The sequence below is a fragment of the Triticum urartu genome, chromosome 2, assembly GCF_003073215.2.
Source record: "Triticum urartu cultivar G1812 chromosome 2, Tu2.1, whole genome shotgun sequence".
Classification (NCBI taxonomy): Eukaryota; Viridiplantae; Streptophyta; class Magnoliopsida; order Poales; family Poaceae; genus Triticum; species Triticum urartu.
The window spans coordinates 717689164-717704491 of record NC_053023.1 but is presented as its reverse complement, the minus strand read 5'-3'; the positions used below and the strand labels follow the sequence as shown (position 1 = coordinate 717704491).

General features: G+C 45.6%; 1 protein-coding gene across 7 annotated transcripts; it reads left to right on the top strand.

Moving 5' to 3' along the window:
* The first annotated feature begins 1762 nt into the window (after positions 1-1762).
* LOC125540089 lies at positions 1763-11229 on the top strand. 7 transcript variants are annotated; one of them, XM_048703668.1, is made up of 17 exons: positions 1789-2071; positions 2149-3067; positions 3565-4331; positions 4419-4571; positions 4651-4905; positions 5006-5201; positions 5324-5392; positions 5465-5807; positions 5913-6108; positions 6234-6332; positions 6422-6678; positions 6747-6822; positions 8477-8741; positions 9340-9445; positions 9636-9719; positions 10596-10761; positions 10878-11229. In XM_048703668.1, exons 3-11 carry the CDS (start codon positions 4005-4007, stop codon positions 6476-6478), a joined length of 1695 nt encoding a protein of 564 aa, XP_048559625.1. In that variant the 5' UTR covers positions 1789-2071; positions 2149-3067; positions 3565-4004; the 3' UTR covers positions 6479-6678; positions 6747-6822; positions 8477-8741; positions 9340-9445; positions 9636-9719; positions 10596-10761; positions 10878-11229. The 7 variants fall into 7 exon arrangements, with proteins under 7 accessions (XP_048559629.1, XP_048559628.1, XP_048559626.1 ...); XM_048703667.1 differs by lacking the exons at positions 8477-8741; positions 9340-9445; positions 9636-9719; positions 10596-10761; positions 10878-11229 and adding an exon at positions 6943-7369 and having other exon boundaries at positions 1790-2071; positions 3565-3625; positions 3773-4331; XM_048703672.1 differs by lacking the exons at positions 2149-3067; positions 8477-8741; positions 9340-9445; ... (1 more) ...; positions 10596-10761; positions 10878-11229 and adding an exon at positions 6943-7369 and having other exon boundaries at positions 1763-2071; positions 3565-3625; positions 3773-4331.
* Positions 11230-15328: the final 4099 nt, after the last annotated feature.

The window sequence follows — 15328 nt, the reverse complement described above, 5'->3', positions numbered from 1 at the left end:
TGAACGCGACGCCTAACCGTCTGGAGGATTCACAGTCCTCAAGTGTAATAAGTCTTCAGATCACACAGACAAGAAGACTTAAGTGATGCCCAATGTTCTCTGGCTCTGGGTGGTTAGGGCTTTTCTCCTCGCTAGGAATTTTCTCTCAAAGGCTTCGAGGTGGGTTGCTCTCAAACGACAAAAGCCGTGCACTGAAATCTGAGCAGCCAACCATTTATGGTTGTAGGGGGTGGGCTATTTATAGCCACTTGGCAACCCGACCTGATTTGTCCGAAATGACCTTGGGTCACTAAGGAACTGACATGTGTCTCAACGGTCAGATTTCAAACTCTCATGGCAACTTTACTTGGGCTACAAGCAAAGCTGACTTGTCCGGCTCTAGACAAGATTCGCTCTCATTGTCTTCACTCGAAGACATAGGTTTTTGGTTTAGGCATCACTTCAGTCATTCTGACTGGTTCTCCTGGACCCCACTTAACAGTACGGTGGTTCCTATGACTCAACACAAAAGAAAAAGAACTACGAAAGATCTAAGTCTTCGAGCTCCATAGGCTTCATAACGTGTCTTCTTTTGTCATAGTCTTCAATGTGAATATCTTCATATACCACCTTTGGCTTCAATGTCTTCATACATTTTTAGGGGTCATCTCTGGTAGTAAAACCGAATCAATGAGGGACTTCTACCTGTGTTATCCTGCAATTCTCACAAACACATTAGTCCTTCAACTAGGTTTCTCGTCAATACTCCAAAACCAACTAGGGGTGGCACTAGATGCACTTACATCGGTCGATCGTGAAGACGTACGACTACATCAACCGCGTTGTCATAACGCTTCCGCTTAACGGTCTACGAGGGTACGTGGACAACACTCTCCCCTCTCGTTGCTATGCATCACCATGATCTTGCGTGTGCATAGGAATTTTTTTGAAATTACTACGTTCCCCAACACTGAATGTGCCACAGGCTAGCCTGGCACTGATTAAATCCAAGGGAGGTACGATCCTCTTTTGAGAAAAATATTCTAATCACTAAAAGATAGAGTAGCAGGCCAGGGTAGGAAACAAACACCCCCTTGCGAGGCTCGCCTGGACAGGCAAAAAACATGAACATTCCAGGCGCAGGCCAGGCAGCAAAAATTTCTAGGCATGGAGCGCAAGGTGGCAACCAAACTAGCCCTTAGTTTCCCCACTCCTCCCAAAACTCACACTTCATTTCCCTCCCTTCTCCTCGAAAGTGCTATTATGAGCCCGAGCTCAGATGCACCCTATATCATAGCCGTCAACGTTTCTCGTGATTCCCACCACTGCATGTATATCAGCGCGTATTTGGACAGGTATTCCATGCTTTTTTTCCAAAGAAGGGCCCACCATGATGCGGTTAGAAGGCAACGGCCATCACGCGCGAGTTAGAGCATGGTTAATAAGAAAGCCTGCTGCCGGCTATATATGTACGCCATGTCACTTGTAGCCTTTGTAATAGCCTGCTAGTATATTAGATTGACTGTAAACTAGCTATCAATACTTAATGCGTGCATGTGAAAGGAGGGAAGGAGACGCATGCTGATTGGCGGGAATGAATGAAGCGCTAGCTCACCCGGCTGCATGCAGGCTGCATGTGGGTTGGATTTCTTGTTTCCAGCGCTGTAGCCGGCGATAATTGAAGCGCCCGCTTGCTTCTTTTCTCTTTTCTCTCTCTCTTCCAGCTATGATTTCGATGACGTGGAAGTTCTTATAGCCTGCTGACTGGGTACTATTATACTTGCTCTTAGCGGCTCAGATGGGGACGCCCTTTCTTGTGCCACGGCTCAGACGGTAGGTGGGAAACGGACGGAATCCATCCGGACCCACTTATACATCTGCCTCCTTCCCCGAGAAGAATCCACAGCCTCCCACCTGTTGCCTTATCTTCTTCAAGCTCGCTTGCAGCAATCACAACGAAGATGGAAAGCTCTTCCTCCTCCTCCCAGGCCGGCGGTGTGCTCCCGTTGATCCCTTGTCCAGAATGCCGTTGCAAGGTGGTGACCTTCGTTTCCCGTGCGGGGAACGGTTCTACAAATGCGTCAGGAAAGATGTAAGTACCTTCTCTATGCACAAATCAATTTACTGTCCTATTTACAGGGTCCTCATGAATCTATACACTATGCGCAGGCTAGGCTATGTCCGTTCATGAGAACGATGGACACCTACCTGCCGGAGCTCACCCGTGTCGGTTTAGCTGAGCCACAGGTGCTGCATCACTCCATGGCCATGCACCAATCCGCTCCAGTTCAGCGTAGATCCAGGCGGGAGCAGGAGTTCATCGACGGCAGCCAGCGGGAGATCCAGCCGGACCATGCAGCTGTAAGGCTGCAAATGCAGCAGGCGAACCACAACCCCCGTGCCCAAGCTCCTTGCTGCTCGTCCGACACCCAGCGCACCTCGATGCTGCTGGCTGGAACCAACTTTATCCTTGTCGTCGCCCTGTTGTATTTAATCTTCGGCCAGCCGCGCGGTTAGGCTTTCATCAGCACTAGTGATGTATCAACAGTTCAGTCGTCGGTCTAGATCTTTTGTCTTGTAATCGCACTCTCTAATTTTCTGTTCAAATCTATCCCGCCTGTTACCATAATTAGCACGCCAATTGCTCAGTGTGCCGTATGTGCCAATGTGTAGTATTTTTAATATATGTTTGCCGTCCTGTTCTATTTTTTGTTCTAATTTTGGTTGCAAGTTATTACTGTGGGAATATTTCTTATTTGTTAACACATGATGCCGCATAGGTCTTCCATTTTCTTAATTTATTACTGTATCGTGTTGTCACGTCAGCGCATCCGAATCAATGGACCCACGAACGCCCAACCTCCTAATTTACTGCCAAAGCCCAGCCTGAATTTACTGCCGCCCCTTCACTACCCATCCGCCCAGTCTCCACACCCCTGCTCATCCATATCCTCAAGCTCTCATCCAGCGACTCGCCCTTTCTCTCCCTCACCTGCCGTTCTACCTCCCGGTGGAAAACTCCGGCGCGTAGATCTACCCACATCGCCGGCGATTCTGCTTGCGTCTCCCGGAGTGGCGGCTCATTCAGGTACACCCCCACCCCACCCCACCCCGCCCCCCAACCCACACTCCCTGTCCAACCATTTTTTTATTTCGGAATATGAGTACCTAGGCTATCGCATGCAATTATGGTTGGGTTTGAAGATTTGTTTTGCTAGACGACTTACTTTTTTGTAGATCTCAAACGATAGTAGTGCATCTTTTTAGATATCAAATGCTATCTCAATCAGTGCCCAGGGATTTGTTCTCAATCATTAAGTGAACAAGCTGGATTTTGGTTCCCCATTTTTAGCATATCTGTAGTTTTTTTGTCATCATAGCCAAGTAGATTGCAGAGTTGCTCTTCTGGGCATGTTTGGTTTTTAGTTTCACTATGCTGAATCTATCAATATCCCGACGCAGGGGAGTTATATCAAATCTGTTTCTTTTTTCCATTCATCTATGGATTATGCATGCATTCAATCGTTCTTGCTTGCCATCGCAGCATGCATGCTTATGTTGTTCCTTTCAAATCATCTCCTGCAGCACCATAATGTCGGATGATGGCGTCTGGTTTGATGTGGCCATCACGACCCCTGATATTCCGGTACCCACATGGGATACCAAAAATTTTGTGAACATCTTCTGGCCAAAACTTCAGTATTTTGTTCTCAGCCAGTACAATGGCCCGTCGGTGGGTGCTAACTTTGCTCATTGTCCATGCACTGAATTTGAGATTTAATTTCTGATGCAGTTGGAGATCAAGCATTCCGCCAAACCCAATGCTCTTAACAAGATATCACTTGTACTCATCGAAACTCTGCATGACCTCCACGACGTGCTTGACAGATAGCCGTGATGTGGGTGATTGCAGCAATGGTCGTTCAGCACTGTGTGCAGACTCTTCGCTATCGGTTTGATGTTTGTCATCCTCCGTGTCCGCCGCACAGCTTGCCTCATCCGACATTATAAAGACTACTTTGGGGATGGACAAAAAAGGAGTTCACAGTCTGGGTGCAGCTGAAGATTTCCTTAAGAGGGATATTTCTGAATCATCAAGCAAGCTCGAGAAGGATTGCTTCCAAATTGCCTTCGTTATTTTTGTCATGGGTCACGTCCTTGCGCCCAGCACCAAGCATGATTATGGTAGTATTGATTTTTGGGGAGCGTTGGTGGACACTGAAAACATAGGCCAATTCAATTGGTGCGAGTACGTGGTTCAATGCATGCTTGCTGGTGTTAGGAGGATCAAGACTGATATTAGGTCCGGCAACATGGCAACCAACCTAGTAGGATGCCACCTCTTCCTGCAGGTGATGATTCATATGCATCCTGATTTTGAGCAATGTAGCTAAAAAAATTTATGTTGTGTCAGACCTAACAATGTGTCCCACTCACAGATTTTCTTGCTGGACAACCACAATCTCTTCATGATGAATAAGCCACACTCGGTGCTTCCTAGGGCCAGTGTGTTTGATCAAGACTCATTCCGTAAAATGATAATCCATGCTACTGATGTTGGGAAGTCTACCTCATCTTACGCGAGTGCTCCGGTATGAGCCACGCACACGGAATGGCACTTTCTTCTAAATTTTTCCCAACGTATTTAATTCCGCCTGTTTGCTTTCATAGATACGATACTACTCCCTTGTGTGCTATGCTCGGTCCAAGCATGGTGAGGTGGAGAAGTCAGACTCTAGGCACACCGCAAAGTCGCCACAGCGGCCAGCTACGTCCTGTGCTGGTAGCTCTGCCAAGTCCAGTCGCAAAGACCTACCCAGCCCATCTCATGCACCCCATTTGATTCACGAGATGATGCCGACCACAATATGCATGCTTGGACCTTCTGATTTCTTGAATTACCTAAACAGGCAGTACCCTCACCTGGTAAGTTATCCTTTATGGACAATTTTAGTACACATTATTATCAACCATCATAAATAGTTATTTCTCATGTACTCACACAAGGATCGCCCTCTCCCAACAGGCTAGTGATGAGATGACAGTCCTACTGAAGGAGTTAAATGCTCGTTGTCTATCACACATTACAACTACGCGCAGGCAAATCCAGCTTGAGATGATGAGGTTCGCCGACAAGCTGTACGGTGCAAGGACTCGCATATGCACTTGCTGTACAACACGTGCACATGCAGTCCCCCCCAGAGCTACGTCTGCTACAAAAGGTATTCCACCACATGACAACATCTCTTTCCTGTTATTTTGTGCCCTGTTTTTTTATAATAGGGCACACCATGCATTGTGTATCGTCAGGTTTTTTATTTATTTCTTAATTGCAATCATGCAGATGGTGGCGTTACTACTCCAGCAACAACTCCTTTTGCAGGCCGCCGCCTGGAGTTATCGCCATGTGAAGGTTTGTTCTGCAATTTCTACTGATTTTCTGGTGCGTTTTACTAAAATCTGATATCCATTTTCATAAGTGCAGGGATTACTTCCACAAGCAAGCGAACGAAAACTGTGCGTACCCATCAATGCCCATCTGAACCAAGGATGGAGTCTGCGCTCAGGCACGTCCTGCAAACTCTCAATTTGTTTGCAAAGCAGAACCTAAATGGAATTAGTGAACTATATATCGACCTCCCGAACGATGCTACAACTACCATTTTCGGCCAGAGGAGCAATGATCTTCCCGGATGCAAGTATGTGTCTCGTCCTGGATTCGAGACAAACCCCTGGTGTAGAGGAGTTGTCACGTGCCCTCCACAACCTGGTGTAGCTCACCTCATTCAACAACACTTGTTGAACGCTGATGGAACCGAGCTAGCAGGGTAATTGTGTGCAAAATTCTTGTGTCCTCATTTAGCATACATATTGTTTGTTCCATATTTTTCAGTCTTCTTCATACTAATAGCATCCTCACACTTCTTTCGTAGGAACTTTATTGTTCACGAGGAACCAAGATTTATCAGGATCACCAGCTTTGTCATACCCGATCAGCTCACTGGCAACAACATAATTGGTCATGAATTGATGTCAATTCTTTTTCGGCGGTTTGCTCAGATCGATTGTGATGCCGAAACCGAGAACCCATTCTTAAGATGGAGGCACCCACTTGAGCCTGAACTCAGAGTAAGATTTTGTATTCATCGCCAATGTCACATTCTGATGTTCCTCGAAATGTTGAACTATGTTTAACATTTTTCACTCCCATGTTCATTCTGTTTGTTTTACCATGTGGTTCCATGTGCAACCAGACTATGGTGTTGTTGGATTCTGACTTCTTGCACACAGTGTCGATACAGAAGCAGCTTTCCGCGGATTCTCTGAAGTATGATCTAACATCCACCCAAATGGTAAAGTTTAAGCTTCAACTCTTTTTTGGGGTATCTCAATCTTCTGGATATGCTGAAAGTAGATTGTCCATATCTCGTTTTGTTGACAGTTCATCACAGCTGTACCACGGCCCGAAGGTTGGATGGTCATAATATGGGACATGTAGCTAAGAGTAATTAATCTCCTTGATCCGCTCTACCAAACAAATGCATTAGCTCCTCCGCATATAGACCAAGACGAAGCAGCAGCCTGGAAGCTCCACAGTGCATTATTTGCATGCCTCCATGAATTCTATGCTGGGTGGCCATCAGTCAAGGAGAACCGGCGAATGAAGCATGAACCTATGACAGATGTCACATTTTCACCGTAAGTCATAAAGAGCCATGCATATCAACTTCAACGTAGCAGTTTACCAATGCATCCTTTTGTTTCAGCGCTGAATCTGGTGTTTGCGCCATACACATAGTTCGACAATTCGACGGGGAGAAGTTGAAGTTACCACTTACTAAGGTGAGCTCCACATCTAATCATCCACTCATCTGTATGATTCCATGTACACATCATTAATCTATTCTTTGTGGGCCGAACACGTGAACCTACGTTGACACATCAATGCACATTTGTCCACAGCCCAACATTTCCAAAACCAAGAACGACGCCTTGCATGAGTGCTTGAAGCTGCAGGGCAACCTCTCCGAGCTCGCCCACAAGGCACTGTGGAAGGCTTTAGCGGGATCTGATTCCAACTTTGATGACTAGGGCGGGTGCGAGACCTGCATTTCCCTTATGACAGTCTAATCAAACCAAGCTCCATGTGTCGTAGTTTGATCAATGGGACATCGTAGTTTTATTTTGGGTTGTAACATACATGTGTCAGGTTTTAATCTATCACCCTACCCTGCTCGACCATGTAATATACAGAATGATGCACATCACCTATTTACACCAAAAACACGTTCAGTTGGGTGCCCCACGGATGTTATATAAATCCTGAAATGCCTACATATGCTTATCTCCAGTTAACCAGCGACATCAACATATATCCTTGCTTGTTAAATGTGCATACTTTTCAGTGGTTGTTATTATCCATTTCACAGCAGTTTGCATATGTGAAATCTTCCCATTTTCGAACTGCATATTTCAAAATAACAAATTCAGGCATGAAGAAATCCATCAACACGCCTCGCATTTTTTTTTTCTGACGGCAACCATTCTGTTTTTCCTGCCATATGTTGCCTTTCTAGATATCAAGGAGGCAATGTACTAACTCCAATCACACAACAGCCCAAAATGCTTAACTCCAGTCCACTAGATATTGTACATATTAGTAGTAAGTTCACCAACTCTATTGTTGCAGATAGGATATAGGCATTTGCTGATAGCATATCAAACCAAACAGAAGAACGGGAATTTTAAGACGTCGTCACATTCCATCTAGGAAATAAGTCTTGTACACACATAATGATTCGACCCAACGACACAGACACAAAATGAGATGGCCTGCACAACTAGCCACACAGGTTCCATCCCAAAATCCTGTACTCCAGGACGCAAAATACACACCCTGGCCCTTATCAGGGTTTAGGTCGACGCCGGCATATCATGGTATGTTGCACCCCCACACCAGCAGGAGGGATAGGAGCTAAAACAACCACCACTACTATGCTTGATTTCCAAACCTAGTTAAGTCTGCAAAGTCTGCAGCTACGCATTTCGCAAACCCTTAGCACTTAATTTACACTAGTGGACAAAGAGCCAAGTCTGACTTGCTCAGAACAGGACTTCCTCGATCATGAAGCTTGGGAGTTCACCTTTGTTGCCCTTCATCGAAATCACCTCATACACAAACTACTTCTTCAGGTAAGCCAGTTCATACTACAAAATAATTTATGAACAAGTTACTCACCCCATCCCCCCCCCCCCCCCGCCCCCCATCCTCCCCCCCCCCCCCAAAAAAATTTATTCATTATTTGAACTCCACGAGTTACAGTTTTGAGGTAGAGGCCATTGTATGTCCTCCAGTAGTGACCAAGGTAGATCCAGCTGTCCTCACTACAAATGATCACATTTATGGATGTCATCCTAAGGAATTTTTGCTTGCAGGCGTTAGATGTTGTTTACATTGGAAAATACTTACATATCACATGGCTCATTCATGTTGTAGGCATATATGATGCTCCAACCGAGCTCTGGGACATCCCAGTCTGCGAAGTGATTACGGAGGACTTTCCGAAGCGCTTTTAGTACCAGGGTCGTGTTACCCTCATGTTTGACACTCATCTCATCATCATGGATGCTTGTCTCTGCTGGATCCATAACAACAATAGTTTTCTCCTCAACGTCCATAACATAAAAGGAGAATCCATCCATCAACGGTACAAGAAGGAACAACTGCACATTCGCAAAATTCGAAGCAATCATGAGTCGGGGTATGTATTTTTTCTTTCTGATTTAGTGACATGACATATATTCCATCTATAATCTACATACCTTCCTTGTCCATTGTAATTTGTATCCAAGAACATACTCATCCATCATACTTGCAAGCAGTCCATAATCCAAGGCATCCGAGTTTTCCATTAGGTGTTCCTGTTTTTTCCACAAGTTCGACTGCTGTTACAAATTGACCCCATGTACCTAGGAATCATTCAAAGAGAAAGTTTCTATACTACTTCATGTGAAGGAAGTTGCACGTACCACAAATCGGATGTCGAATAGATGCCTCCACCCTATCTTCCATTTGCCGTACATTCGCGCATCTTTACTAGTCAGCATACGTGAGAAGGCTGCCCAGCCAATTGTTGTCATTTCTCCATCAGGACCAAACTCATGTATGAAATCATCCCCATTGAGTAGGACCAAGGTCATGAATACATGCTTGAACCATTTCTTGCAAACATTTTATACATAGGTGTGGCATAGATGTTTAGTCATAGAAAAGAAAGCACATGTACTTTATAAAATTGTCGTCTTAGCAGTGCCCACCTGTCGCGATCACTCCTCATACTATGAACCATATTGTCATAGGATTGCAATACATTTCATGCAGTTGGAATTTCATGACCTAGGCCGGCTCTCCCAGGGAACACACTACCCATCTCACCCTTCACATCAGGCCTTGCTATCCCAATTGGTAAGCTCAGATTCCTTGACATTCTTTCCGAAACAGGTCCTGCACAACCAACTTATTATTCTTTGTCACTGAGTAACCCGCAAAGTTATTAAATTACAAATTTTATTTTTTTAACTCCTAATTTATTTCAACACATCTTTTCACCTGTTCCTCTGCCCGAATTATGAATTGTAGCTCGCGTGTGAAACAGGGGATCACTATCCAGCTGGACTCAACGGTTATCACAGGCAGCTACGTTAAATAAAATCTTAGTGAGATTCTCCATACATCAAAGGTGCGCGGTTCATTAGTGCATAATTCAATTCTGGTGTTTTACCCAAAAAATGTCACCACAAATCATATGTACATGTTGTTCTGTTCTCCCCCAGGCCTGATACTCCCCTTGAGCTTCCTCCAACTTCCAAAACTGCCAACAATTTTTTTTATGTTTTCTGCCGTTAATATTACGAGTAAACATCATTCATTTGGCGTAGAACCATAACTCCGTTCCATTTCTCTTTGAGGTAATTTACCTGTCCTCCCAGGGAAATTGTATCCATCATGCACCTCGTGGCGATCAAGCCTCCCAACAGTTTCACCAACATCATCTCCATCAGCTCCCGTAGTAACGCTAGCTTGTTCAGGACGTGACCTACCTGCTGTATTCCAATATGAATTGGGTGTTAGTATAATATGTACAACGAAGAGAACACATGTAAGTTAAAGTACATGGTCCACATCTGTACTCACCAGCTTCAATTTCTGAAGAAACATCTTGTCCTCCTATAGGTGATGCATCAAGACTCCCCTCAACCATCCTGACAGTCGTATTTGCCGATGGCACCCCATGTACTTCCCCATCGTCAATCCCTATAAATTTTCGATCATCAGTCTCCCTCATAGTTTAATGTGATGGTCCAAGAATCAAATGAAAACATTTTCAAAGAATTTGTAGCGGCCATACTTGTGCGTGCAGGACCTCCATTGTCCTCAGCACTAGCAATATTCCCATTATCACTGCTCCGGTCACCCGAGTATGAGCTTTCCGAAGGACATATCGTCTCAATTACATTTGAGAATCTTACTCGTCTACGCTTGACTGTCATCTGCCTTTTCTTCCTTTTCATGATCCTTCGTTTTTTCGTCTGCCTGACATCATTTTGCCTCGCAGAGTCTCTGCTCCCTGCGAGTCCAACAAGTGCATTCGTCAGAAGATTGTTCATCTATCCACTTTGGATTACAAAAGTATTATGAATACAGGCCCGTCGCTGAACGTACCCCTCATTGCTGAAGGCGTAACCAAGTCAAGGTCACAAGGGTAGAAGTCGTCCAACCTGGTTTGTACCCCTGCATGTCCCAAACCAATGAATTCAGTAACTACATTCTTTTCGGTCATGTGGTTAGAACATTCTAAGTTACATCATAATACTTGTCGGTTGCCCTATCAATGCAGCTCCCCCATGCCTAGCAGCATGAACTGGTGCTTCACCACCAAACACCGCCGTTGCCTCCTTGACCTGCTCGGCTGTGGCTACACAAAACAGAGTCATGCATCAGTTAGTCTGTTGCCACGCTTCATCAATTTCTAACACAACGGCTACGTCCTTACTGCTTATACTCACCGTTCTGGTTGTAAAGTGTCTGGTACAAATGAGCAATCCCATTATCCATGTGTACTTGCTTGTTTGCCTTCTGTTCCTTCTCTTGCTGGCAGAGTTTTGCTAGTTCCGCATCTTTCTGCTGCTGCTCAATTTCTTCCTTCTCTTGTTCCTCATGACATTTCTTCGCGAACTCTATATCCTTTTCTTCCTGCTCCCTCAGCCTCCTATCAGTCTCGACCAGCCTTTCGTGCTCGGTGTTAGCTCAAATTGCATTTACAACATCATCACTGCTATCACTGTCGATTACATACACGGTCCTTTGGATGCTCTGATCAATGCATGGGATACCTCTTCCTCCACATCTGCATTAATGTACAAATGTCACTCTTAGTTAGTTGTTAATAATTTCTTTTACTACTGCATGAGATTTCAGAAAACACAATTAATAGCCTACTAGTTTTAGTTACTCACACTCTTCATACAACTCATGTTGAAGCTGGGTCGCGCACTCCTTGTCAATGTCCACGAAAATGGTTTGTTCTTCGCGTGGCCCATGATCCTCTCGCTTCACAGTTGCATTAGTTGAATTTCCATGCAATCTTCCCACATCTACTGCACACAGCTGCATCGTGCTGATCTCATGTAGTATCCCATCTATATCATCTGCATCACATGACAGACAAGTGAAATTGGTTATGAGTACTTTCTATTTCTCCAACTTAGAATCAGGGACAGCCGTTCTGTCTGATACCCGTATTGCGATCCATGGCAGATAGCCCAACAACAATGGCACTAGGGGCAGAGGTATCAGCAGGAATGGCCGTCACAACATCCGCTGCTGCCACAGTCGCCCGCATCGTAGGTGCTAAATGTCACCAAGCCACAACAGCAAGATATCAGTCAGGAACAATATCGTTTCCGAAAGCACAGACCAGTGCATCAACAAAGCATACCATCAACATCCCGCACATGGATCCCCTGTTGTGGCTCAGTGCGGAGGTTATCTGTGTGGTGCAAACACATGTTAGCACCTCACAACATGAAGGAAAACATAATGCCAAACTAGGTGTTCGATTTGCTCACCTTGTATCCTTAGGTTACGGACAGCATTCCTGGAACGCCGTTCACCACGTGCACGCTCATCCTCATCGCTGTCTGACGATTCCATGTCCGATTCTTCTACAGAAACCTTCTTTCCCTTGTCCTTAGCACTCAGGCATGGAGAATGCCGCACAACTGGCACCCCCCTGGTCGGTGCTGTCATAGCCACTTGTGCCATAGCAGTAGTTTCTGGAATCCTCTCGATATCTGATTGTTCAACCATTTGTACCACATCATTAACTTGTGAAACCAGGTATCCGCAATTCAGAATGGAAACTGACTTACTGCTAGTTGGATCCCCTGTTTCATTATGGGTGTCCTTGGCCATGGAACCAGTCAGAATAACAGTACTGTCATTGTCACCAACTTGACCCACCTCTTCTACATTGTCCTGCAGAATTTTATTCAGTGTTTAAAATTTGTTTCATGTCACAACATTGCCAATTAAGTACTAAGTGCCAAAAATTGCACTCACAAGTGAAATGCTGCCTGCCATTAGCGGATGCCACGTCAACTACATGTTTCTTATGTATCCTTCGGGTCTAGTCTGTACCAAAAAATAAAAAACATGGCACAGTTTCATATCAATTAGTCAATTCTGATCCACATTATGATTGCTTATCTTAAACTGATACTTACTCTGTAAGCAGCAGGTTTAGCTTTCAGAAGCTTAATCAACATGGCTACTTGATCCTGTGTGTAGGCTGCAATCCTGGGCACCATGTTTGAACACAAATTGTGCCTCGCAAAGTCCAACCAATCTAGGACAAAGTAGTGGACAAAAAGATAGTACAAAAGGCATCAAGCTTTCTGGGATCACAAAAACAAAAATGGGACAGGAGAATGATTGGATCAGAAAGGTAAATTCCAAGTACTCACGTCCAAATAAAGTGGGCATCCAGCAAAGATGGAATGGTCCATGCCAGATCCTATGTCGCCATGCAGCCTCCTTGCACCCCTCCTAGTATTCTCAAAAAAGTACGCACCCCAGTTGTACGTCCCAATCTGTGTTGGATCTTGAACCACCAGCAAGATCTCCACATGAATGGCTTGAACTGACTGCCTGGGAGCCATGAATGTTGCGCAGACCACAATGGTCATAGCAACCACGAAAGCAACCGTGTCTGTCCTGTTCATGCAACAGGGGTTGATTTTGCTAATCACCCCTCTGCAGTCCTGCACACTAACAGCCCCTGTCCCTTCAAGCTGCAAGAACTTCCTGATGGTGGCCATCAGTTCCGATCTATGCTGCGGCACTCCAACTCCACTAGCCTACCTCTACCACTCACACCAAATATCCTAACCGCGTCCCTCGCAGTGATTCTTCGCATTTCACCATCAAAAAATACGAAAGTCATCGTCCTCGGATGCACTCTAGCTAGTAGAGAGGCGTAGAACTTACGATCTACTGGACCGGCGTACCGATTTATGAGTAGACCTGTCAGTCCAGTGGGGATAGCTATGGTGTAGAACACTGGGCCAATATTTGCGAGCGGTGGGGTGGCAAACATGCTCGCGTACGTAGCGCGCCTCCGAAGCTCCACCACAGGTGCTCCATGGCCGGACACCACCACGACCAAGCTCCCCCACTTCTTGTTTCTTTTTCTCTGGCTAGATCCGCCGCCGTCATCCACCTCATTCACTGATCTACGTCGTTTCCGGCTACCCGGCGTTTCATCGGTCGTCATTGAGCTCCTGCATTCAAAGAAACCAGGCCGTACAGACCACCACATGTCACAGGTGAGCTCCCCAAGTAAGAAAGATGGTGAAATAAGAGAGAGAGGGCGGAGCATATTAGAGGCGCCGTCGTCTGCGCTCGCTACTCACCACTGAGCCGCTTTCTCACGGTGGCCCACCACCAGATCTACGCTGGTTTCCCAGCCACACCTCACTCTTTCTTCTTCCTGATGATGAGTGGGGAAGTGGGGAGGGGAATTCACTGCTCAACAGTGCACCCTAAAGTGGTAAAAAGGCTCCCCCAGTTTCCACCAGCCCACCTGCCCTCTGACACGAATTTACAGCAGTGGTAAATAAATTAATTTTTTTACCAACATTGCGGTGGGATATAGATATTTCTGTTTCATCTAGCTGGGCGGGAAGTTTCCTGCGCCCACCACTCCCATCCCCAATTATATTGTTTCCCTAATTTCCCCACAAAACCAAACCGTTATTTTTTCACTTTATCCAAATTTCATTATTTTCAAGTTGAGTTCACATTTTAAAATATTTGCATACTTCTTTTTTGGCACCAGCAACATAACTGGAACACTTACTAAAGCTGGTAATCAACATCTGATCGGACGGCCACTTGCCACAAATGACAAACACATAGGATGTTTGGCATGGAACAGAACAGGAAAAGGTTAATTGCTTGTCCCACGCCCCCCACCATCGTCCTCGTACTGCTTCCAACACCAGAAGCGAGACATCCGGGCGCCCCATGCACAAGAACAGGAAAAGGGGCCCACACATGCATGCAGACTAGTCTTCCCTTTCATGCATGCAGCATGCAGCTACCATGTGCTGAATATTAAATTGCTTCTCCCACGCCCACACTAAACTTTTCCACAAACCAGCCAGTAATCACCGGTGTCAATGCTTATAATATAATTAGACAGCAGTTATTATCAGGTTGGTCTTTCAATATTAGCACTAGCAACACAACCAGCTACCATACAGACATGCATCACACCATACCACACATGGTTATAAAAAATACTCCATCAGCCACTAGCGGTAGGTATAAAGTTTTAGCTAAACGGTACTAGAGGCAAGCCTAAGCTTCTACATTATACTATATACTGGCGTCGGCTAGCCCAGCCGTTGACGCTTCGGTGGCGCAATATCTACTTCTTCCTCCTCCTCCTCCTCGTCGTCGTCCGAAACCCACGCCAGCGCCTGAGATTGATCGCCATCGTCAGCTCCAACCGGATCCGGGACGCCAATCCAACCGACACCAGCAGGATCATGATCTCCCGAACCCTCGTTGCCACCTTCTTCAGGTTCCATGACGTCCTCCTCCCTGCCTGCGGCTACATCATGTGCATCACCACTATCCGTGTCCGATTCGAGCTCAAAGGCCGCCAGTCCCTGCATTATAAAATCGGGGCACTCTGTTTATACAGTGCTATAACCAAGATCCACAGAACAAGAAACAACCCACTGAGAAATAGATAGCCAAGAAACTGAATACCTCAATGGA

Coding starts and splice junctions, on each gene's coding strand:
- LOC125540089 (XM_048703668.1), top strand. CDS start 4,005: ATGGACAAAAAAGGAGTTCACAGTCTGGGTGCAGCTGAAGATTTCCTT. Junction 4,572..4,650: donor CATCTTACGCGAGTGCTCCG/GTATGAGCCACG, acceptor TTGCTTTCATAG/ATACGATACTACTCCCTTGT. Junction 6,333..6,421: donor ATCTAACATCCACCCAAATG/GTAAAGTTTAAG, acceptor TTTTGTTGACAG/TTCATCACAGCTGTACCACG.